Source organism: Panthera onca, chromosome C1 (assembly GCF_046562875.1).
Source record: "Panthera onca isolate mPanOnc1 chromosome C1, mPanOnc1 haplotype 2, whole genome shotgun sequence".
Lineage (NCBI taxonomy): Eukaryota > Metazoa > Chordata > Mammalia > Carnivora > Felidae > Panthera > Panthera onca.
In genome coordinates, this window is record NC_138346.1 from 79,396,580 (window position 1) to 79,422,415 (window position 25,836).

At 37.5% G+C, this 25,836-nt stretch overlaps 1 protein-coding gene across 1 annotated transcript in view; it reads left to right on the forward strand.

The window, feature by feature from the left end:
* The first annotated feature begins 4,767 nt into the window (after positions 1-4,767).
* Positions 4,768-25,836, forward strand: part of ARL5A (ARF like GTPase 5A) — a 28,746-nt gene continuing 7,677 nt past the window's right edge. The window contains exons 1-5 of the mRNA XM_060626551.3: positions 4,768-5,146; positions 15,923-15,983; positions 16,688-16,835; positions 18,690-18,773; positions 24,042-24,193. Of these exons, the coding sequence (XP_060482534.1) occupies positions 5,101-5,146; positions 15,923-15,983; positions 16,688-16,835; positions 18,690-18,773; positions 24,042-24,193 (491 nt within the window). The 5' untranslated portion in view covers positions 4,768-5,100. The remainder of the gene's footprint in view (positions 5,147-15,922; positions 15,984-16,687; positions 16,836-18,689; positions 18,774-24,041; positions 24,194-25,836) is intronic.

A 25,836-nucleotide genomic window follows, 5' to 3' on the forward strand; every position in this document is an offset into this window, starting at 1 on the left:
GTATTTAGGGATTCTTCAATTTGTTTTGTACTGAATACTATTTTGAAACATAAGTTAAAGCCATCAGTTGTTTTTTTGACTGGGTGGCGGGAGGGAAAAACATACATTTATTAACACTAAAAATAAACATGGCAAATTGATGTAAAAAGATTTTCCCTACTATTCTGAGGGCTGTTGATATCCCAAGCTATTGCTATATCTCCAGCTACTAAGTGGAAAAAAAAATATTGCCTTTGTTAAATAATGTTTTTTCTTTCTTTAAATTTTAGTTATTTATTTTAAAAATTTACCCCCTTTTATTTTTCTTATATAGGTAAATGTGTAGCATTCTACAAGGCATGCTGGGTAAAATATACTATGCAAATGTGTACAGTGCTGCATGTTTTGTTCTCCCTCTGCTTTTGTGGCTTTAAAGAAAAAAATGTGTTGTTATTTTTGTGAAGAAAAACATTTAACAGAGAAAATGCAGAGTGCATGCATAGAGTATCCTAATTTCTATGGATTTGTTTTATGGAATTTAAATGTGTATAAATCAACTGCATTAATTTTTTCTTTTATATAATAAATGAGAAAACACTGAAATCAGTCTTATACCTCTCCTTTATATTATTCTAGAGATATTTATGTCATTCTGGAGGTATGTTCCTATACCTCTTGCAGGAAAAAAAGAAGCCTAAACATTTACTCTCACAACACAGATTCAGCTAAATGATGATTTCCTGAATACTCTGCTAGGATATATGAGTTATTACAAAAGAAGTATTATATTAGGAAACAGCATTTAAATTAAATCCATACACAGAGAATATATTACAATATGTGTGTGTAAAACAGGATCAAATACAGTATAGAAAATTAAACTAGGTAAACTTTATTGTTCCCGACAAATCTCTAAATGATTACTTTAATGTAGTAGTTACCAGAAGTTTCCAGAGGTTATCCTGTACCCATAAGCATTTCATGGATGGCATATAGCTTATGACTTGACATTTCATGTGCTCCATGTCAGTCGACCATGCTGTGAATTGATTGGCATTTGACTTTTTTCTCATTGTAGTGCGCAAGAAGTTCAAAAGAAATGTGCACTATGTTGGTTATAATTACTGCATTAGAATCACACAGTGATTTATTGCAGCCAAGTTGTTTCACAAGCATTATCTCATTTAATCCATCTGACCACCCTGGAAAATAGGAAGGGCATAGATTATTAGACCCAATTACAAATGAGAAAAACAAAGATCATGGTAACTTTTCTCTGCAAAATACTTTTGTCTAAAAATACATACATCAAATGTTTTTACGCTGGTAGTCATTTGAAGCACACAGTGCTGGAATACAGTAAATGTTGACTAAATGAACGATACTTCAGTTATTGGAGAAATATTAAATAGGGCTGTCCTATCTATTAAGGCATTTCAACCAACAATCCGAAATTCCCAAATAGAATAATTGCAGCTCACTGCGACGACTCCATCAAGGCCGTATGCCTGAAGCCACCTCTCTGGTCATTAACACATCTCTACTAATAGGATAGGTTGTGAAGAAAAATCTTGCTTGTCCTGTCATACAACATGCAGATTGGGATAGTGGTTAAACTGTAAGCCATAACTCCGGCCTATGTTCAAAGCCTGGATCTGGCAGTAACCAACTATGAGCTTGGGGCAATCACTTAACCTGCCTGTACTTTAATCTGTTTTTGTAGAGCAATTTTCCTTTTGGTTACAGGTCACATTGTCTTGTGTCTTTGTAGGTCCGGTAATTTTGTTACTGGGTTCAAGGTATTGTAAATATTCCATTGTGGATGGCTTGTTCTTATATTCCTCTAAAAGAATGCTGGACTTGTTTTGACAAGCAATCGTAGATTAGTTTGATCCTCTGAAGGTTTGTTTTTAAGCTCCTTTAGGACTACTCTAGAGTAGGATTTCTTCTTAGGCTAATTTAGCTCCTCTTCTAAGGTCTCTGGGGTGTCTACCGAATGTCCCATATATTTAGTGAGTTCTCTTCACTCTGATGGAAGGGAACTCAGATCATCCCTGGTCCTTAGTAAACTCTAAGAATTACATGTTTTACGGCTCCCTGGTACTTGTTTTTTTTTCTCAGAAATTGTTATTGGCTAGTCTCGGGTTTCTGCACGGATACAGGTTGATACATAGCCAAAGACTTAGTCGCTGACTTCAGCAGGCTTCTGGAGCTTTTCTCTGTACAGCTCCCTCCTTTCAGCCACTCTGCTTCACAAATTCTAGCTACCTTGATACCTTGGAACACTGATCTTTGTCTTCAACTCAAGGAGACTGCTAGACTCAATTTGAGTTCCCACCCCCTCTGTCACTGGCTAGGCATTGCCTCCAGGCAGAAAATCCAGGTAATGGTTAGACTCACCTCATTCGTGGCTCTTATCAGAGATCACAATCCTGTGCTGTATGTTGCCCAATATCTGAAAACAGTTGTTTTCTACATTTTGTCCAGTTTCCTATTTGTTAATGATGGGAGGACAATTCTGGACTATCCCACTTTCCCATACCTGGAAGCAGAAGTCTCTTTAATGACATTTTGCACATTACTATCATCATGGATAGTCTTTAAAAGATTTTATAAGGAGTTTGTTTTCACAAATAGCTTCATACTACTTGACAAACATTTCCAATTACTGTACTTACATAGTGGTCCAAATTTATATTTCACCTATGGATCCTATAGTTGGACAATATTATATTAGGCAAATTCCCTTTTTTTCTTTTCTTTCTTTCTTTCTTTCTTTCTTCCTTCCTTTCTTTTTCTTTTCTTTTTTTTTTTGAGAGCCACTTAGAGATAATCTGGCAGACTAAGCCCTAACTTTGCAAGTAAATATGGATATGATAACCATTTCATAGGTGGACAGAGATGTGTGGGGAGTTTGTAAAATGTCTTAAGAGCTGCCAAAAGTACCACCTACAGTGTGCAAGAATGGAAATATCAAAGAGTTAATGTAAATTGATTACACAAACAATATTGTTTTTCTAAATAGCCTAGAAAGAACTTTATTATGTAAATATAAACATAAAATGGATTAATGTAGTATTTTCTTTCCTTTCATATGTCTCCTCTAAATTTGGCTTTTGGGGCACCCGGGTGGCTCATTCAGTTGAGCATCCAACTCTTGAATTTGGTTCAGGTCATGATCCCAGGGTTGAGGGATTAAACCCCATAGCAGGCTCCATGCCAAGCATGGATTGGGATTCTCTCTCCCTCTCTCTCTCTCTCTCGCTCTCTCTTTCTCTCTCTCTCTACCCCTCTTCCCCACTCACACATACTCTTTCTCTCTAAAATAAAATAAGTAAAAATAAAATAAAATTTGGCTTTTTAACCATAAGCCCCAAAAGAAGTCAAAGGACTTTTTTCTTGCACAGATGTTTAAAAAGAGACACATTTTAGTCCTCTATGCTGCTCTTTGTATTACGGGTACAATTTTCTAGCTCAATTAAGAAGAAATGTAGACTGTTAAGGTCTTACTTGTTCTATATATTGACACAAGATATTGTACAGCTAGTAGATGTAAGGTGGAAAGATGTAATTTACTGTTGATTTTGTTTAATTTCATTCAGTTCTTGAGCATGGAGGGGCAGAACAGTTCAAAATGCCTTTTATAAGTTTCACATTTTCTTCTTTCTATTCTTTTTTTACCAAAGTTAAGGAGAATAGAAAGGGTCGGAGCTGTTTCTGATTCCTTTGTGAAAGAAAAGTAAACAACTTTAGTTTCTCTTTTCCCACCTCTCGCCTTTAACAAGAGTAGAGACTAATTATCAGATTATCAAATGACCTCTTCATCGGATGACCTAGAATCAAAGAAAGACCTTAGGGACAAACCCACTGTTTTTCCTTATGTGAAAACTGAGGCCTGGAGAGATTAAGCAATTTACCCAGATAAAATATAACACGTGGAAGCAGAACTCTGATATCAAGTAACCTAATGGTTCACTTTTATGCTAGTTTCGAAATATCCCATAGGAGAAGGTTGATTAAATACAATGCGACACATGCAGAGCATGGGACATAGCTATTCTAGGTGTCCAGGCAAGGAGACTGTAAGAGCAGGGGAAAACACTTGACCTGCTGCGTAACCAGTTTGGAATAACGGAAATCCCAGCTGGAAAGGCTATTTGGGGCCATAGTCTGGAGAAAAATTAGTATCTAAGGTATTTGGACTCTCCTGCTCAGTTTTAGCGGCTACTGCAGATTTTTTTAACCCTAGGAGGGACTTGATCAAAATCGTTGCTCGGGGCAAGATTGACTGGAAAGAGGAGGGAGATTGGATAGGGAAGAGCCCTGACGTACAATCCTTAAGTGCAATAAGTGATTGTGTAGGTAAGGCCACTGGCTTCAGCTGGATGGCAGGGGCAAGAGGTTTGAGAGAGAGAGAGCGAGCGAGAGAGAGGTTAAGCTTCCCTCACAGAACCCCAAAGTCTTTGCGGGGCAAGACGTGGAACTTTCGGTGTAGTGTGTATGAAAGATTGCGGATGGGTATTAGGCACTCAATTAACACATTTACATTATGGTTCCGTCGAGGAAATGCAGGGAAAAACATGAAAAGGGCAAGGACGTTAAAGCAAGTAGATAAAAGCTATCTGTCACAACCCGCAGTCTGCACTACCTCGATTTCCCCCCCGGGCTCAGTCCCGCACGCTACAGGTCGTTCCGAAAAGCAAACGGAAGAGGGCCAAGCAGGCGCCCTTTCTCAGGCTCCGCCCCTCCGTCCGCGCGCCTGCGCCCTCAGGTCCCGTTCGTCCCGCCCCTCTCCTCCCCCGCCCGCGTGGTCGCCGCCACCGCAGCCGCCCGAGAGGAGCTGGGGGAGGACGGTGGCCCGCGAGGCTCGTCGCAGACAACGCGGCGGCGATGTCCGCGAGCCAGGCGAGTGCCGCGGCGGCAGCGGCGGGGCCTCGCACGCGGCAGGGCGGCCTGGGCTTCGGCCTCCCTCCGGTTCCCAGGAAGCGAGCTGGCGGCCAGCGCGGGACCAGCAGCAGCAGCAGAGGCGGAGGCACCGGCGCGTCTCTCTCCTCCCCTTCAGCCTGAGCCGGGGGAGGCCAGGCGGCCCGGGTGGCTGGAGGGGGGGTCCGCTGCCCAAGAATGGGAATTCTCTTCACCAGGATATGGAGACTGTTCAATCACCAGGGTGAGGGGTGCGGGCCGAGGGCTTAGGATTGGGGGAGAGGGTCGGCCCTGGCCGGGAGGGTGGGGGGGGGGGGTGGTCTCCGAATACTTCCGGAATGTGGGCGGTACGACTGCGCGCCGTCTCAGCTCTGGGTGCGGGCTGCGTTGATGCGGGTTCGGGGGGCTTTCAGTCTCCACTCCCGAGTTCGGGAATGGTTTTTTTCTTAAGGGACCTACTTGCGAAATCCATTCTGCAAATGCACCCATTGCTCCGATTTCGATTTGGAAAGGAAAAGGTTTCTTGCCCCACGTCCGGCGTCCCTTTGTAGGGCCTGGCCTATCTTGTGGCCCTTTTTCCTCCAGCAGTTGGGTTTGGACACCACATAGAAATGCTGGGGTCCTCTGGGATGAAGGTTATAGGTTATGGCCCGAGCCGCACCACTGAGCGATGGAGGGTTGCAGAATGCGGGAAACTTGAGGAATCGCTCTTGAGTTATCCAGTACACCTCGGTTTATGAGCTCTCCCTGCACCTCCATGCCTCTCCTTGGGGAGACTAGTGCATCCCGAATGGCAATGGATCTCACTCCTTTTCCTATATTCATATTTGTGTTTAAGGTTAAGCTTAAGATCATTTTCCTGTTTGTGTTCCTTATTTAAGTGGAGGGTTTGGGGTTTTTTTGGCTGGATGAAAAGTGTTAAAGTGTTTCACTGAAAGCATGTGAAAACATGCCACACGAAACATTTGTTTATGTAGGTAACGAGCAAGTTACTACATACAGAATATATTATCACACAGGGATGCTTAAGTTCATCTGAACTCAAACATTGACTGGAAATGCATATCAGGTTTATTAAAATTTGTTACAAGATGAATCTCTAAAACTGAGGAAAGAGGATACAACTTTAACAAAACTCCATAGTCATTGAGATATACTATAGTTAGTGGTGCTCTTTTGTACCTTTTTAACGCATGCTGGGTGATTTATCATTTCTGCTGTCAGTAACTTAGTTTGCTATTTTGTCTTGGGTAAGCTGGTGGTGGTGTCACATCCCAAAGTTTTCCAATAAAGACCTGAATGAGTGGTGGCATCTATTATGTACAACGTATCCCCACTTTCTCCTTCGTGATCCAGCCTCCTATAAGAAGATGATAGGAAGGGAGCAGAACTGGAACTTGCAATTGCTGTGTATCTTTAAAAAAAATAAAATAAAAAAATGGTAGTGTAGATCACATGACACTCAGAAGAGCAATATTTAAAATGATTTTTCTGATATGGGAATTTTTCTTAAAATGGAGAAAACCAGTTCTAATCTGCCTGGTCTCTAGCTAGCTGTTTCTGTTGGGAGAGGGGAAGTGAGACATAGTCATTTAACCTCTTTGGGTCTAGATGTTCTCAATGTAGAACACCAGGGATCTTGGGTGAGTGACTGTGGAGCCTACAGATACTGGAAAGGTAATCTCTAGGTCTCAAGAATAGGAACTAACATTGCTGTAAAATCGGTAGTGTTTCTAGTAGATAGGATCTATTCTAGTTTTTACCTCCATAATTTTTGTATTATTTTTAGCAAAGCTAGTATTTCAGCTCTGCTATGAAATTTATATTGCTTGTTGATTGAGCTCTAGTCCTGCAAGAAAAATGAGATATCTCCACTTCCTATTTTAAGTCAGTGATAAAATTATTTGTGTCTGTAACTTAAGAATGAATTACAGCTTTGCCAACAGCTACTTGCAAGTAGTAAACAATAAGGATGTTACTGCATCGTTGCTACTAAAAATTGCTAATAGTGGTGTTCTTGTTGCTTGTATTTTGTGGTAATTTTTGACTGGACACTTCTTTCAGTGTTGGGAAATTAATAGTAAGAGGAACTAATGAAGTTAAGTTTTAGAAATTTAGATGTCAAAATATTGTGAAAATGTGAATAAACTATTCTGCTAAATGATGTGGTTGTTAATCAGTAGGATCATATTTCAGAATATTCATTAAATCTAATGTCAGATTTTGATGCTTTTAAATTGGAGATATGATATATATGTCAGATAGATCTTGGATGCTTTATTTTACCTTCAGAAGGTACAGAACACAATCCTATGTTCTTTTCACATAAACTCTTGGAAGGAAAATTTTAGGGGATTACAGAATTGGCTGTGCTGAGGGAACTTCATGCCATATCTCTTTTTTTCTGAAACACCTTTAGAATTTTTTTTTTTTTTTTTTTTTTTTTTTTTTTCAGTTTAAGTTTAGCTTGGTTGAGTGTACAGTGAAAGCTAATTGCATACTTCTCAAACTTGAAAAACCAGAGGTTGCCTTTAGGTGATATTTAAATTCAATAGAATATAAATTTTGTCCTAAATGGTGTTATATACATTATTTAAAGAAAAAAAATGTTTCAACAGTTCTTTGTAGTTATTCTTTGTAGTTATTCCCCTCAAAAGAGGAAACTGATGTTCTGGTGGAGTGATTTTCCTGGGCCACACAACTGGTAAATGCCACGTTAAAACACTGAAGACATATGTTGTAGACACATGTCTTATTAAAGGAGAGATTGGCATAATTTTTTTCTTTGATTCCCCTCCCCCCATTTATTGTTTCTCAGTTACTAAGTTATAAGTCTTTGTAACAGTAGGACTTTGAAGAATTGTCATGAGTGTTTTTTAGTATAGAAGGGCTTGTGATCAGTGGTTTATTAAATATTTTTGAGCACCTGTTTATGTCAGTTATTGTTGTAGGTGGTGGGAACAAAGCAGGGAACAAAACAGACAAATCTCCCTGCCTTTGTGGAGGGTTCATTCTAGTGTGGGGAGACAGGATATAAGCTAACTCCATCTCTAGAGATGAGATAATAATAGTTAACATTTGCTGACTTTTGCAAGGTTAGGTTCAACGCAGATTAGTTGATTTAGTCTTCACTTCAGTTGATTTACTCTTGACAACAACCCTAGGAGGAAGATTTCTCCCGAATTTATAGGGACAAAGAAACATTAAGTAACTTGCTTAAGGCACTACAGTTAAGAGACCTGGGATTTTAACCAGGGTCACCTATTGCCATAGTTAGTGCTCTTTAAAAAACAAATAAAAAAATTTTCTTTGTGTAAGAAGGATTCACGTTAGCTAAACGGAAGAACTTTGTCATTTATGTGAACTATGAATAAGTTGTGAAATTTCCTTATTGATAGCCTGTATTATTCTTCTGATTGGCTCTTAGGAAAGGAGTAAGTTATGAATGAATGCTGATGAAGCTGCCTGTGCTGCTGGAGCCTGGTGCTGGGAAGGCTACCCCTGCTGCTGTTGGGTTTTTTTGTATGGGAGTTCAGCTATGTAGAAGAGTAGAGTACATATGGAAGCTCAGTCAAAGAGATGGACTATGGCAATAAAATTTAGCTCCATAATCCTCGTTCTTGCATGCTCTGTGGATATGGAGCTGGATCCTTATATATTTTTCTTTTGCCAGCTGGCACAATATTAAGCTTTCTCAGTAGACAAGGCATTGGAGGGACGTTGAATGAGGAAACAGTTTTTCTTCCTGGGTACAGTGTGCTTTTAGCAGGTTCTGTCCTGCTTTAGGAGGGTGAACCCCTTTTCTAGTGGCTGGCTCCTGCACTGCATAGTGGTTAGCAATCACCAGCTGTTTCTAGCACCCACTTCAGTTGATTTCATCGTGGAGGACCTCCAGCAAAATCTCTCTCAATGAAGTTTTCCCCAACACCCTAAAGGGAAGATTTCCAGCAAGATTCACTGGCAGATCCCCACAGCTACTTCTGTGCCGTTCAGTGAGCCACAACCAAGGCTTCCAATGAGGTCTGCATCTCAGTCCAGGGGGCTCTGGGGAAGCTCTAAGCCCCTAAGTGTAGTGGATTCTCCTTATATTTGTCAGTCCAATAGTCTAGCGTTATTTTTTATTAGCCAAGCCCTCATTACTTTGATCCCATTTAATAGTTTTTTCTTTCTTTTTTTTTTTAAATGTTTATTTGTTTTTGGGAGAGAGAGCGCGTGCGTGCGAGAGAGCACATGAGTGGGGGAAGGGCAGAGAGAGGGTGACACAGAATCCAAAGCAGGCTCCAGGCTCTGGGCTATCAGCACAGAGTCCGCAGCCTGGCCGAACTCATAAACCGTGAGATCATGACCTGAGCTGAAGTCAAGACGCTCAACCCACTGAGCCACCCAGGTGCTCCCTGCCCCAGTTGTTTTCTTTACACTAAACTTAGCAAGTTCAAATTATTGTGTGGTTTCTCTTTCCTGATTGCATCTCTGATTTTGCCATGTATAATCATCGCTTTTCATTCAGCAACCTTAGTGTGAAAGAGGTGTTTTTTCCCTGAGACTTTACTACCATTGTTATAAATAGTAAGTTTATTTTCAAACTATTTTTTGTTAATGATGCTTGTAGATTTTGAAAATTGAACTTTTAATACAAAGTGACTTGATCAGATATTTCACGTCCAACCTTTATATCTTCCAGATCTGATTTATTTCTTCATTCATACTTTATTAAGCACCTGCTTTATTCCAGGTTCGGTGCTAGGGACTGGGAGAATGAATGATGGACAACATGACAGGTGGATTTTTTGCTCTATGTAAGATAGAGTTAGGGTTTTGTGTAGTGTAGAAATGAGATGATAATGAAGGGTTAGAATGACTCTCAATTTATCTGCCTTAGCATTTGTGTTTTTTGACTTTGGTATGATTCACAGAACTAGAAGTCCTCCAGGATGGCAGTGACATCTTTTCGTTTAATTTGCTGACTGGTGGTTGGAGGAATATATATATAAATTGAGTTTTAGAACCTGGCAGTGAATGGAGCTGATAGGCTGTCTGGGTGTGACAAAAGGAAATGAAGAGGGGAAACTAGGAGCATTTTCATGACAAAACAGTAAAGTATTGATTGGGAAACTGAAGCCTAAATGATAATTCCAAATTCTATCCAAGCATTGTAACCCTGTGTAGTTGTTTTGGCTTATCTGAATAAGAATGCTGTGGCATAGATACTCTAAAAGAAAAATCATGCTAAACACTAAACTCGTAATGAATCACATGAATCAAAGAATTGGAATAGCCAAAATTCTTACTGCATTTGCCCATAATAACCTTATCTTTTAGTATGCATGTTATGTTTTAGGTATTGTAGAATATTTGTTTTGGAGTGCCTTAGAACACTTTTGGGCTACAACTTTAGGTTTTGCATAGAATTCTGCTCCCATCTTGGTAATGGGAGGAACAGGCTGGGGTGGTGAAGGAGCCTAAGAATTTCCAAAGGAAGTTGATACAGTATTAGAAAGTCTGAATAATTTAACCCTATCATTGGTAGTAAACTGGCTTTTCACCATGAAGTTGCCACCTTTATCTTTGAGCCTATTATGCAGTTATATCTTAATTTTGTAGTTCTCACTGTGGTCTATGTGCTATACCTTAGACTTAGGAAGCAGTTAAACAGCCATTGGTGCTTTATTGTAAAACACTTAAAAATTCCCCAGACAAATCTTGGGGAGAAGGGTGGATAGAAATTGGTGATGAATGTGGCTTGTAGGTGTTCGTGTGGGGTGAAAAGGTGAAGGTCTTCTGCATCATGGATTCCTCGTTGGAATGCCCTCCAAAGAGATCTTAGACTGCCCCATAGAACATGCAGCTCCTTGGAGATTTTCCAGGTACCACACACATTTGATTGGAGTTTCTTTTTTTTTTTTTCTTCAAAATTTTTTTTTTACCAATTTAAAAACTTTATATTTTTAATTCCATTAGCTTGTATTCCCTTGATGGACTTTAGAAATTCTCTTATGTCTTAAGAATTTGGAGGCATGTTTGCATATTTATGCACTTGCAGGTGACAAAGGAATGTATTGAGGTTGTAAAATTAAATAGAAGAAGGAGGTTTCCAGTACGGAAACCAGTGCTACATTACTTTCCCTCTCACCATCTTTGATGCTTTTGTCTCTTATTTTCCACCATGCCAGACAAGAATCCTCATCTTGTTACTATCCTCCATGCCTTCTCTTCCCAGTATCCTTTTTTTTCCTAGGCACTACTGAAGACAGACTTATGGCAGTTTAAATATTTATCCACAACAGGATATGTTGTTATCTGATTCCATCTTATTGATTCTCTAGTTCATTCTATGCAGTGGTTGTAAAAATCACATCCTGTCCTCAGCAGGCAACTAACTTGTGTTATGAGAAGATGGAATCCTCTGGTATGAGCCTCTTCTGCCATGTGCTTTATCTCAGTTTATGTCTGTGTGTTATTGCACAGTGGGTTTTGTTCACAGCAATTTTACCTTGCTTATGTTCAGCTTGTGGTCAGGTATGATAAAGAATCTTCCTGTAGTATTTTTTTTGTCTAGTAGTCCTTCCTTATAGAAGTGGTAGAAAAGTACTATGGTTGGAATCAGGAAATAAGTCCTATGGGGCATGGCTAAAATAAGGAGACCGTTTTAAAAAACAAAGCTAGGTTAAGTTTTCACCTTAAAAGCTATCATTTTATTTTATTTTACTTTATTAAAAAATGTTTTTTTAGAAGTTTATTTTAGAGAGGGAGAGAGAGAATCTTAATCAGGCTCCATATTCAGTGTGGACCCTGATGCAGGGCTCAATCCCACGACCCTGGGATCGTGATGTGAGCTGAAATTAAGAGTTAGATGCCTAATTGACTGAGTCACCCAGGTGCCCCAAAAGCTTTTTAGAAGTCTGGAGAGCTTTTCTACACATACGCCTGCTATTACTCAAAATATGTATTGAAACGCCTTTTATTTATTTATTATTACTATTTTTTAATGTTTATATTTGAGAAAGAGAGAGACAGAGTGGGAACAGGGGAGGTCCAGAGAGAGAAGGAGAGACAGAATCCGGAGCAGGCTCTAGGCTCTGAGCTGTCAGCACAGAGCCAAACACAGGGCCTAAACTCTGAACTGTGGGATCATGACCTGAGCCCAAGTTGGACACTTAACCAACTGAGTGACCTGGGCACCCTATTTATTTTTTTTAAGTTTATTTGTTTAGAGAACAAGGGAGAGAGAGAATCCCAAGCAGAGCCCAAAGTGAGGCTTGATCATGAGAGCATGACCTGAGCCGAAATCAAGAGTCAGACACTTAACTGACGCTTAACCAGGTGCCCCTAGAAACTCCTTTTAGAATTTTTTAGACAAATCTTTAAATCATTCTTATCATTTAGGGGTCACACTTCATTTAATGGAAAAAAGATAGCACTCATTTGAACCATCTTTTACTTTATGGCTGAGATAATACCAAGTGGCTCCCATCCCCCTTTAAATTCAAATTCATCTTCAGCTGTTAAGGGGTCTTCAGCTGTTAAGGGGCTCTGTGTGAATGCTCAAAACAGTGTACCACAGGCTCTGATAGCAGTTACAAATGAAATGTAGCAAAATACTTTGAAAAATGGAAGCATGGTTAGAATAAAACTCCAACCTCTTTAAGTGATGAAGGACTTTGTAACAGACAATGCTTTTTGTGTTTGGGGTGTCTGTATGTGTTATTTGTACACACACACTTTTTTAAGTCAGTATATAGTTATTTGTCATAGATTCTTGCCTATATTTGTACTGTTTCTTTTTGCCCCTATTAATTTGATACTTTTTAGAATGATATTTCTCACATGGGTCAGATTAATTGTATTTTCTTCCTGAGTATTGGCCTAAAGTCTAGTCTGTCTTAGTCTAGTCTGTCTAAATTTAGTCCAGTGATACAGTGGAGGTTAGAAAATGATATTCCTGAAACTAAAAATAGTTGGCATTTTGAGAATGGTATTATTAAAAATTAGTATTCAAGTGGGAAGCTAAAAATTTTCATCCAAGCCAGAGATCACGGTATAGCCTGATGTGAATTCTGCTTAATTAAAATGTTTATAGGTGGTTGTAGTAATAGAAGTGAAGAAGAGATACACCATTAAAAGAAGAATGCTTATTCTGGGGGGCATAGAAAAATACAGAATTAGGCAGAATTGCCATGCATTTTAAAAACTTTCCAGGTAAAATGTACCTTCCTTCAAGAACTCTATAATCTGGCCCTGATGCAGGTATGGCCCTAATGTGAAGATGGATATATCCAGTCATTAAGCTTATAAAACACACCCTTTGGCAGGAGCCCATGTTCCCCAAATAATCTGACCACCCTATTACTTTTCCTTAGGGAGAGACTGCACTTGCCAGGTTAGTTTTGAACATTTGATCTCATTGTATGCTACTCATTTTGGCATTCTTGTGTATATGTCATTTCTGTGAGTTGCTTTCTCTGAGCCCTGTCTACTCTGAGATACTAGCAGGATTGAGTTTGTGGACCTGGGAGATGAAGGGCCATGCACTAGGTAAATTCACCAGAGAGAAACATCACTTGATGAGGCCTTTTGGTGGTCATTCAACTGAACTTGCCTTAGCAAGCCCTCTACATGTTATTAACCTTTTATTTAAAATAAGTATCATCTTTGTATTTGATCATTTTCTCAGTTCCTTTACCCTAGTCACCTTGAAAGATTAAATGTACTGGGCCCTGCATCTTTAAAATTGTTTTTAAGAACCTATAAGGGGGAAACATGATCATCTCCCTTTAGAACCCTAGTGGACCTAAGCTGCCTGCCCTCTCTTCAGAGAAATGAGTGATTGGAGAAAATAGACTGTATTAAAATTTTCTATTTACTTGATCTTCCTATTTTTGTATAATAGGAATTCCCCTCTACGGTAAATGGCAACTATTGGAAAACTTATGCCATCTCATTGAAAAGGCTTTTTCTCAAAGATACCCTTACTGTGAGGTGTTACAATCCTCAACATCTATTATTTATAGAATGAATAGTAATTAATTCAACATTTGTTGAGTACCTTGTGCCAGGAAAAGTTGTAGTGACTGGGATTATAAAGATGATTGGCCTGGGATCTATATGCATAAAGCATGCCTCATTGGGCTGAGAAGATTAGTTAGTGTATGTGTAAATAGTTAATGGTAAGTGCTAGTTAGAGATATTGTGGAAAAGCATGAGAAAGTGATTTGGGGGGGGGAAACTAAACTTAAAAGATTAGTAGGAATTCCCTAAATGGAGAATCGGAGAAGATAATTCTGGCTCAGGGTAAAACCGAGTAGAGGTAGAGAAATGTTTGCTGTAAAGACATGTGGCAGCTTATGTGGGGAGACTCACACATAAGAGAAGAGAAATGTGACTCATTTCTGTCAAAATGGAGAGCCATCATTTCAATAAGAGTGGTGGTATCAGCTTTATAGTGTAGAACAATTACTGTAAAAACAGTGGGAAGGTGGATTGGAGACAGTCTACTTAGGGAAGGTTTTACAATAAGAAATGAGAAGGACTACAACTAGGACCGGTGAAAGGAGGCAGGTTCAGGATATATTTTTGAGGTGGAATCCATAGAACTTGGTGACAAATTAGTTGTTGGGATTGAGGGAAACATTGAATAAGCTCCAGGGGCAACTGAATTTGTGGTAATGCCATTAAGCAAATTAGGTAGAATAGAATTAGAAAAAGGTTTGAATGTTGGGTTTGGGATATGTTGAGTGGCACTGTGTCTACTAGATAGGTTGGAGTTTAGGAGAGATTTGGGATTAGGAACAATCTTTCTTAGTGGTTGGCACTGCTCATGTGCTATCTTAATCATTATGCAACTCTGAAAGATAGGTATTGTTGTCCCTGTTTTATAGCGAGAAAACTTAGGGATTAGAGAAATAAGTCATTTGCCCAAGATCACATAATTGCATGTCTTTTTCCATAGTGCTTGTGTTATCTACCGCTGTGTAACAAACCGCTCCTAAATTTTGTGACTTAAAGCAATAATTTATCATTTATCTGTCATGGTTCTGTGATTTGACTGAGCTCAGCTAGGAAGTTCTAGCTTGGGATTCTCATTTGGTTGTAGTTAACAGCTAGAACTAGAGTCATCTATAGCTTGACCTGGCTACATATCCAAGATGGCTTCTTTATTTGTGTGTCTGGCATCTCATCTGGAATGGCTAGAACAGCTGGGGCAACCATGTGGTGATCTCTCTCCACAGGGTCAAGCCACATGATCAGCTTAGGCTTTCTGACTTACATATATAGTGGTTTGGGGGATAGTAGGACTTGTTACATGGTGTCCAGTTTACTCCAAGGGTGGTTGTCCAAGAGAGCCAGGCAGCTGCAAGGTTTGTAATGGTCTAGGCTTGAAGTCACACAGCATCACTTCTGCTATATTCTTTTGGTTAAAAGTAAGTCACAGGACCAGCTCAGATTCACATGGAATCAGGGAAGGGAGGAGACTATACAGACACCATCTTTGGAAATGAGCTTCTTCCACATACTATCTTTGGAATAGTTTTTAGATAGCATAGAACTAGATAGGCCCTAAGAGTGCCTGCTAAATAAAATGTGAAGAGAATGGAAGAAGACAGCCTTGGGTAACATGAATGTTTTTGAAGGAAGACCCAAGGAAGAGGAATCTGTGGTAAAAAATCTATATATATCAAGAGAGAGTGGAAGAGAACTTGGAGAAAGTGGTGTCATAGAAGCCAAGGGATAGGGAGTCACTGCCACCATAGCCATACATCCTTAGATTTGGCTAGAACAAATTCTAACCTTAGAATTTGGTTAGATTTGGTGTTAGAACAATTCTGTGGTCTAAATGTACTCAGTTTACGGTTATCTATGATGGGACCTGGCCTTCCGCTACCAGATTTAAAGGCTGACCTTTTTTTCTAATTTACCCCACCCCACTATGTACCCAGTTGATGCCTAAAATTCACGGTTAGAACTTAAATGGCCTATTTTTGTTTTTAATTAATAAATGATTAATGTTTTTTTTTTATTTCAGAGCACAAAGTTATCATTGTTGGGCTGGATAATGCAGGGAAAACTACGATCCTTTACCAGTTGTAAGTATTAACTAGTTTAAAATTTTTATTTTATCATTCATAATTATTTTTTCTGCCTGGGTAATATATGATTAGCAAAAGCAATAAAAAGTTATATGCACCTAAAATATTCTGTAAGAAGTCAGGTTGACTATAAACCAGGAGCCAGATTTAAGCAACTGTTGTAGGACAGCTAGAAATTTATATGATGTAGAGCATGTTGTTCAGTTTTTTTACTTATAGAAAGTAGAGAAATATTGTTTATATAGTTTCTGGGACTCAATCTAGAGTATTCCAGATCGTCCACTACCTAGTTCCATCCTGTTTAAACCCTTACCTCACTCCTTTTTTTTTTTTTTTTTTTTTTTTAGAAAAAGAGGGCGCAAGTGAATGAAGGACAGAGACAGAGAAGTGGGGTTCACCTGAGGCGGGGCTTGTGTTCACCTGAAGTGGAGCTCATGCTCCCCCCAAAGCAGGGCATGTGCTCACCCAGTGTGAGACCCAAGCTCATGATCTATGAGGTCATGACCTGAGCCAAAGTCAGATGCGTAAGGACTGAGCCACCCAGATGCCCCAACCCTTACCTTACTCTTCTGAGATAGTGGGAAAGGGCCATTTGGATATAAAATATGAAAACTCATGCTGATTTATCCTTTGATTGCAAAATGCTCAAACAATCTAGCTTCCCTGCTAATTGTAATATATTTGAACTTTTTTTTTTCTAGTTCTATGAATGAAGTTGTACATACATCACCTACAATTGGAAGTAATGTAGAAGAAATAGTGATTAATAATACACGTTTCTTAATGTGGGATATTGGTGGTCAAGAATCTCTTCGTTCTTCCTGGAACACTTACTATACTAACACAGAGGTAATGTTTCTTAATATACTAAAACTTCTAAGAACAGAATGCTTGGGAAATATCTTCTAGATGTGAACTCTTATAATTAATCTTTTTGAAATATCCCAATATGTTAATAAAAGTAGAATTTAAACATGATAGAATCTTTGATTCCCTGTTTCAGGGTCATTGTTCTGTATATCCACTCTCATTGAACCTGTCTATAGGGATAATTGGAATGAAGGGGTGATTGATTAGTCTGATTATGTATGGATCCCAGAACTCATCTTAAATAGTTGTTTTTACAGTAAGTTCAATCTCACACTTTGTCATTTTATTTCTCTCTTAGTATTTATTTTTGTCTGCATACAGAAAATCCTAGTTAAATGAGAGGGTTCTGGAGGCTTGAATCCTGGCCAGACCTTTACTATGTATGTTCTTTTATGCAGCACAATTGCACATGAAATAATTCTTCTTTTGGTTATAAAGCAATTTGGACATAAATCATATGTTTTTATTTATATGTTATTTCCCAAGAGGCAATTCAGACCTATGACATTTGAGACCTTTATTGTATAGACCTTGTAAATTGAAAGTTCAATTTGCTGTGACAGTTGTTTTTGTAGTACTGATTATAAAACTCCAAATGTATATAAAGATGCATATTGTATCATTAAGACACTATTAATTGTCTCTAATGACCTGATCCCCTAACACTTTGCTAAGCATTTGATCATGTATTTTGGAGAAGGAAAGGTATATATGGTTAGTATTTCTGTGTATAATGCTGCAAGTATCAAATTTATGACAACATCTTAAAAATTAATGGTTTTATTAAAATGCCTTAGAATAGGATGGGTCTTAGGTGAGTGTCAAGTGAGAGAAGAGGTAAAGTAGCAGTTCTCTTAGCCATCTGCCGTATGGTTAATGACATCTGATAAATAGAAAAGACTCTGAAAATTAACAGTGGTTTATCTGGAAATGGAAAGCTGGTTTTAAAAAATCCATAGTGCTTGTTCTTTATAAGCAGAGTTAACCTGGGCATCACCAGTGCGGTCATAAAGTGACTGTTTCGGGTTCTGCTTCCATGGTGGTTCTTGGTACTCGTGCAGGTGAAGAAGAGGTACAGTGTAGCTCAGTCCTCCTTGGCTCCTTCACAGGTCTCACTACATCTTCTGACCCTAGTCTCATCATTAGTTCAAGAAAGAGTTGTGCTTGCAGGCAGCAGGTACCATTTACATAAACAAGAGAAGCATGGATTTAAATAGATGTATTCTTTCATTTGTTGATTTTTAAAAGTTGATTTAACTGTCACATTACTCCTGTATCATGCCCTTTTAGAGTTTCAGATCGATATTAATAAATAATATCTGTAGAAATATATAAAATCTAGGATTATAATGTATTCTTTTTCATATTTTTTTCTCAGTAAGATTTTTTTATTAAAGTCTAATTAGCGTACAACATTATATTAGCTTCACTGTATTTTTTTCATATTGACTGTGGTGCACATAGTTGGATACAAGCTCATTACCATTCAAGACATTAATTTAGAAACAAACATGTATATTGGTTAGAATACTAACGGAGTAGTATTAATGGAGTAGAATATTAACAGAGTAGTAGAACTAACATTCTAATAGTGTTAGCATTGTATTCTTTTTTCTCCTATTTTCTCTTAAAAATTAGCAAATGATATTTGAATAGAAATGGATCAAACCTTCAGGCTTCACAATGTATATAGAAGGTATCTCTGGTTTTCCAGTAATACCATACCATGAGGCTCTAATTTCTTGGTATTTGTGGTCTGTAAATCAATTAAGTACTTTATAAATTTTATGAATATTGAATTGTGTAATCACTATTTTTTTGTAATTATTTTAGTTTGTAATTGTTGTTGTGGACAGTACAGACAGAGAAAGAATTTCTGTAACTAGAGAAGAACTCTATAAAATGTTAGCCCATGAGGTAAGTAGAATTCTGGCATTATGTGTGTGTGTGTGTGTGTGATATTGCTATCACATTTGTTCTTTCTACTTTCTTGTTACGATATTACTTCAAATATTTATTTATTTGTTACTTATTATTTTTAAAATAATATTACTTATTAATATTACTTATTAATTTTTTTAAAAAAAGTTTTTTAAGTAAGCTCTACGCCCAGTGTGGGGCTTGAATTCATGATCCTGAGATCAAGAATTATATGCTTGTATTGACTAAACCAGCCAAGCGCCCGTACTTCAGATTTAAATACGGGCTTAAATCGGTTGGCCATTCTGCTTTACCAGTTTGACACTTCCCAAATTGGAAGTGTATCTGGAAACAACAGAAAGATTGTGGAGTCAGTTATAGATTTCTATTTCTTTTATCCTAGATTAATTTGGTCTAGAAGTTTTCCTGGGTGAAAAGACCTAAATTGGCTTTCATTTTGCCTTTTATAACAATAATTATATAGACGGTTATCACTAGAAATGAGATTTTAAGGTCTCATGGACATTTAGTAAGGCTTGATTGTAACTCAGTTATCAGACTAATACTTAAATGTTGTCGCTCTTATGTTTCTCTGATATTGTCCCTTTGAGTAAACAAACAAAACTACGTGACTAGCCACATTTTCTTAGTCTTTGAGAATTATTATAGGTAGCATGATTTAAAAATGAAATAAACTAAACAATATAGTTAATAATAATAAGTTGTAAAATCATATAATATTTACTGTAGTAGCAGTTGATTTTTTTGTGTGCCTTTTATTGCAGATATTACACTCTTTTTTTCATGTTTATTTATATTTGAGAGAGAGACAGAGTGCAAGTGGGGGAGATGGCAAGAGAGAGAGGGAGTCACAGAATCTGAAGCGGGCTCCAGGCTCTGAGCTGTTAGTACAGATCCTGATGCAGGGCTTGAATTCACAGACTGAGATCATGACCTGAGCTGAAGTTGGCCGCTTAACCGACTGAGCCACCCAGGAACCCAACAGATATTACATTCTTAACTCATATTTATAGACAGAAATAGAAAAATTAATGTTTAGATTTGTATGTGTAACTGTTAATTTTAGTGGAATTTTAACAAAGCTTAAAAATGGTGTATCTGTAAGGAAGTTTTATGTTAATTTTAATATTGATTTGATGATTTGCTTTTGAGATTTGCATTAGGAATTTTGGAATGTTTCTGGCATCCGGTCAAGATGTAAGGACACCTAATAAAGTGGTTGTATAAATTGAAGTTCTGTTTTCCATGTGGTGATCACGCCCACCAAGATGCACCTTCTCCTGTCTTGGATTCATTCTGGCAGCTTTGTGAAACCCCTTGGGTTTTTAAAAAAGATAATACCTGTTGCTATTCATGCATTTAACGAGTTTTGATTCTAGTTTGGGAAACAAAAAATAAACTATAAAAAAGGTAGAAAACTAAGGATTTTCTTTTTTTTTTAATTTTCCTTTTGTATTTTACACCAAGAAGTTACTGTTGTTTGAAGAGTTAGGAAAAAGAAAAAGAAGACACAAATGTATTTGTATCTTGAGTATGTTTTTTTACACTCTTAACAGATAGTCTTCTTCTTTGATCCTTGTTCTAATTGGCCAATATATAGCAGGATCAAAGAGCTCAGTAGTAGGACTCAAAGTCATTGAATTTTACTAGCTGGGGACATTAAATTGAGCTGGTCACTTCCTCTCTTGTGGATGTTACTCATCTGTAATGGATCAGTACACTGAGGTCCTGAAAATTTATTTGACTTGACCAGATTTTTAAGAGCCAGGATTTGAACTTAAATATTCTCATTATTCAGACTCTTTGCTAAGAAGAAAAAAAGACAGAAATAAGGCCTAGTTGGAAAGTGAAAGAGACTGAATGGGGAGAGTGCCAGAGAAGAAAGGAATTACAGATGAAGTTGGGAGCTGGATTAAACCAATTAATAGGGTCAGGAAGAGCCAAATAGGCAGAAATCTGAAAAGGGGCGAATGGATCAAAGAATGAGAATGTGTGAGTGAAAGACAAATTTTGACATGGGGTTAGTCAGATGTTTCATATATATCATAGCAACCAACAAAATCTTTTTACCATCACCAATGATGCTTTACCTGTATTACTGAATACAAAACTATAAAACTATAAAACGATTTTAAATATTTCCGAAAGCTTCGTCTTAAATGAAGTGCAAAACTTTGAAGCTCATGAATTTTAAAATCATTCCAAACACAAAAGGGTAGATGACGTTTTATTTGGAGTAACTCAACTTCTAGGAATTATCTTTGCAAATGAAGCTTGGAGAAACATATTGACAACTGCATAAGGCATATGGAAGATGCTAAATAAATATGTCTTGCGTGTGCAGCAATTATTCATCTTCTTCACTAAATGAAAAAATATTTTTAGACTCTTAACAACAATCTGTAACAGGTAGCAGAAAGTTTTTCAAAGTTTAAAATGGCTAATAGATAAAAATCACCACTGTTCACCTTGTACTTTGACCTCTTGCTAAGTCCAGTTGATGAACAGCCTTAATCCAATATATCTCTTTTCTGTTAGCAAAATGTATAATTGATCCTGAAGTTACTTAATAAAAACAGTAAAGGAAGATTTTCTTCTCTTCCTAAATACTGCTTAAAAAATAGGGAAAATAGCTGTTTGTTTGTTTTTTTAAAACAAGAAACCTGGGACACCTGGGTGGTTCAGTCATTTAAGATTCCTGGTTTCAGCTCAGGTCATAACCTCACAGTTCATGGGTTCAAGCCCTGCTTCGGGCTCTGCACTGTCAGCGCAGGGCCTGCTTGGGAATCTCTCTCCCTCTCTCTCTACCTGTCCCCACTTGCTTGTGCACACATGCACATGCGCTCTCTCTCTCAAAATAAATTAATAAACTTAAAAGAAAATGAAAAAAAAACAAGAACCCCAAATAAAAAAATTTGAACCTATGAAATCTAGAAAAATTATATTCAATATGGGTTTTACTTTGAAATCTTTCAATAGAATGGCTTTATTTTTTGTTTTCCAATTTTTAGTCCAGGGGCTTCTTTGAATAATTTCATCACTAAGAGTGATGAGTATAGATTATATACAAATAAAATAGCATAAACTATGTGTTTTAACTTGTGCCAGGCATTTCTAATGTCAGAAATGTGCTCTTTGAACATGCCAGCATTAGCAATCCTGACCTATATAAGATTTCAGCATATACTAGCAAGAGGTATTGAAACCTGGGAGATAGGAAGATAGGAATTACATTCCATGGAAAGTCCATCTACTCAGTGATCCACCCACATATCAACTATTGATAAGTATGCTATTTTCCATTTAGGGTAGGAGAAAAAGTACTTGATCCTTGATAATGAATATAATAGATATCCTGGTTATAGCCCATCCCTTCAACTTTTTGCCTTGTTTATAAGACAGGTGAACTGAACATAGGTGAAATAAATTGAACATAAAATCTTAAAACTTAACATTCTAGAGTATCCTTTTCTGACCCTGTTCTTCAGGTAACTGTCATTAACCATGGTAGTAGCATAGCTGCCATCCTGGAGAGGGCGCTGTAGCTAAAAGTCTGTCTTGATTGTTGTATAAAACGTTTTGCATGACTCCTTTTAACAAATAAGAAATTTACTATTTATATTTTTTATTGACATCATAAATAAAATCATATATAAATTGTTGAAACTATGTTCTCATAAGAGTAAAATAATGTGGAGCAATGTCAATTTGTATCTACTAAAGACTTTCTTATTTCAGACACAGATACACACGATTGAAATAAAAATATCCTATAAAGATGTCATTCTGCACAGTTGAGAAAACTTGCAAGCACAGCACCAAAACCTTAGTTTTCTCAGTATCTCTCCATATGTGTGTGTGTGTGTGTGTGTGTGTGTGTGTGCACGTGTATCTATACACACACATATATATGAGTGCATCTATCATGGGTTCTTAATCTAGGATCCATGAATGGACTTTAGAGTATCTATTAACACCCTAAAATTACATATAAACTTTTTTTTGCGTATATACATATATACATTTTTATGAGGAAAAGGTCCATGACTTTCAGCAGATTATCAAAGAAGTTTCCATCTTTAAAAATGGGAGAGGGGAGGGTAGGATAGAGCAAAAGGCGATGACTAACCATTGGCCTGCTTTGTGAATAAAACATTAGACCAGTCAGTTTGGGGTATGCACAAAGATAAAGGTGATCCACATTTTCAGGACAGTAAGCGAACTAACATTTACTGAACTGTTACCTGAAGCCAGGTACTGAACTGAGTGTTTTTCATGTAGTAGTTCATTCATTCAAACTATATCCGCAGGAGGTAGGTGATAGTCTCAGAATTTTATAGATGAGGTGCAGCAGGTATAGTGGGAAGATCTCAGCTCAAACTGGTTCTGTCATTGAGTAGCTGTATAACCTTGTATGAGTTACTTACTGCTGAGTTTTAGTTGCCTTATCTATAAAATGGGAATAGTAAGGCCTACCTTACAGGAATCCTGTGAGTATTAAAAGAGATTTTATTTGGAAAATGGTTAACATAATGGGTGTCTTGCTCAGATTAGATACTCAATGAATGTTATTAAGAACAAATTCAGAAAGATTAAAGAATTTGCTTCAGAGGCAGAACATAGAAGTGGTAGAACTTACTGTCTAATTGGGAAATTTGATAAGTTTAATGCCAGTCCAAAATGGCCGTATTGAATATTCAAATCTAAGGAATCTACATGGACAAAGAGGAGCTAGGTCTCAGAAGAATAGGATTGGTTTAGGATAGCACTTCTCAACTGAGAATTAAGCTCTAAGGCCCTAAGGCGTACATGGTGTGTTTCCTAGGCACCTAGAAGGTACTAGCTTTAGGTATGGGTACCTAAAGAATAGATAGGGGTAAAATTTTGAAAAGTTCTTGAGTGCCAGGCTAAAGAGTAGCTCTTGGCCATGGAAACCTAGTTTTGGATTAGGGGAAGGGGTAAATATGTATTTGAAGTCATGACTATTGTTAAATATAGCAGTTGGGTCCATAAAAAATGTAATTTAGGGCTATAAGAAATATGTAAATCCATACAAATGCAGATGTGTTTATTTAAAATGTGCTTAGTTTTAAGTTTGCCATCTATCAGCATCAGAGCCGTGAGATGCTTTTATGTCAGGTAGTCGAATTCTAGGTTAAAAGATTGTCAAAAGTATTTGTTTAAGTTGGAAAATCTGTGAATAAAAATGCACTGGCCTTTTTACAGTTTTATTTGCTTTTATAGGACCTAAGAAAAGCTGGATTGCTGATTTTTGCTAATAAGCAAGATGTTAAAGAATGCATGACTGTAGCAGAAATCTCCCAGTTTTTGAAATTAACTTCTATTAAAGATCACCAGTGGCATATCCAAGCATGCTGTGCTCTTACTGGCGAGGGGTAAGAGGTCTTTTAGAAAACATGTATTTAGTTTACAAACATGTATTTTTTCTTAAAGTCAATAAATATTTAAGGCTACCATGTATAAAACAATGTAAGGGATAATCTGTATCTATAATTAGAGTTTTACCTTGGTTCTATAAATAAAACCTGTAACATACACGTAATACATATGAACATACTGAACAAATCCATGTGAACATGTAGTTGATAGAGTTGCTGTAGGGGTTCAGGGAAATGGAAGTGTGAAGGAGAGCTGGACAAGTCAGGAAACTGTTCGTGCACTGATGGTGGGATTTAACACTAGCAAGTCTGTGTCTCCAGTGCTTTTCATAGGGTGTATCATGTATCAGGTGTATCATTTATTCCTCGTAACAATCTGGTGGACCAAGTGTCTTTAGTTTGCGTTTTATCCATAAAGAAGCTGAACTAGAAAAGGGTTCAAATGTAAGACTAATTTGGGAGTACTCATTTTGCCACCAGTGTTGTCAAGAGGAGGTCGCTGCACTTAAAAAAAAAAAAAAAGTTAGAATTGGAGAGAGTGTGACATGAAGGTTCCTGGTTTGGGAAGGAAAGGTAGGTGCCTACAGTAGAATTTTGCTCTAGTCTAATGCCCAGACCTGAAAGGATTTCAAGAAAGGTGTGGTTGTCAGCATTGTCAAATGTAAGGTCAAGGATCAGGAGGATGGAGAGAATGCTATTAGGAGAGATGGAATAAAGGAGGTTAGAAATAGGATAAAGAGCTAGAAAGATGAGCAAATTTAGATTTTTGGTGTAGTTGTTTTTCCAAAATGTGGTGGATCTGTATATATTTAAAAGCAGTGAAAAATAAATTGGAGATGAAGATTCTAATTAGAGGTCTTACATTTGAAGTTGAGGTTCTTCAGGTACTTGGAAAGGGCAGAAGCTCGGGGCAGAGATAAGATAGCTTCAGTAATCCATTATATTGGTTCACCCTTCACCTTGGTCTTGTGAGGAAGAGAATTTCTCTCACTTCAGCTAACTCATCTGTGTCTGCCTCAAGCTTCTGCTCTTAACCTAACATCAGAAGAACCTCAACCCCAAATTTAAGACCTCTATTTAGAATCTCTCATGTATGTATTTAAAAGCAGAGAAAAAAAGAATTGAATGGAGCTGAAGCTGAATCCTAGTGAACTAGAAGGCAGTATTACCTGATGACAGACATTTGATAGAGCATAATTAGAACCTTAAGAAAGCAAATATATGCACTTTAAAAAGTCACAAATAATACCAATTGTCCACATCCTCATTTAGGTAAAAAAAAAAAATACCTTATCCATTGCATATTTCTTTGTCAAATAATTTAATACATGTTAAGATACATTTATAGTTATAGATATATCTTTATACATTGTCTTTGTCTACCAAAGGTCTTTAAGCAAAAGCACTGATTTTAATAAATTTGACAGCAAAGAAGATCATCTAGAATTGGTAGATGATTGACTTACATACTTTGAGTAATTGTGTGGAAAATACATCATTAGTTAGGATGGATATGAACCCTGGCAATTTCATTCTTAAAAGAGGAAATCAATGAATGGTCGTATATCTTTTCAATTTTTGGGTTTATGGGGGTTTCCCTTTGCAGTAGTTATCAAGTGGAAATGTTTGGTTTGGGTGAA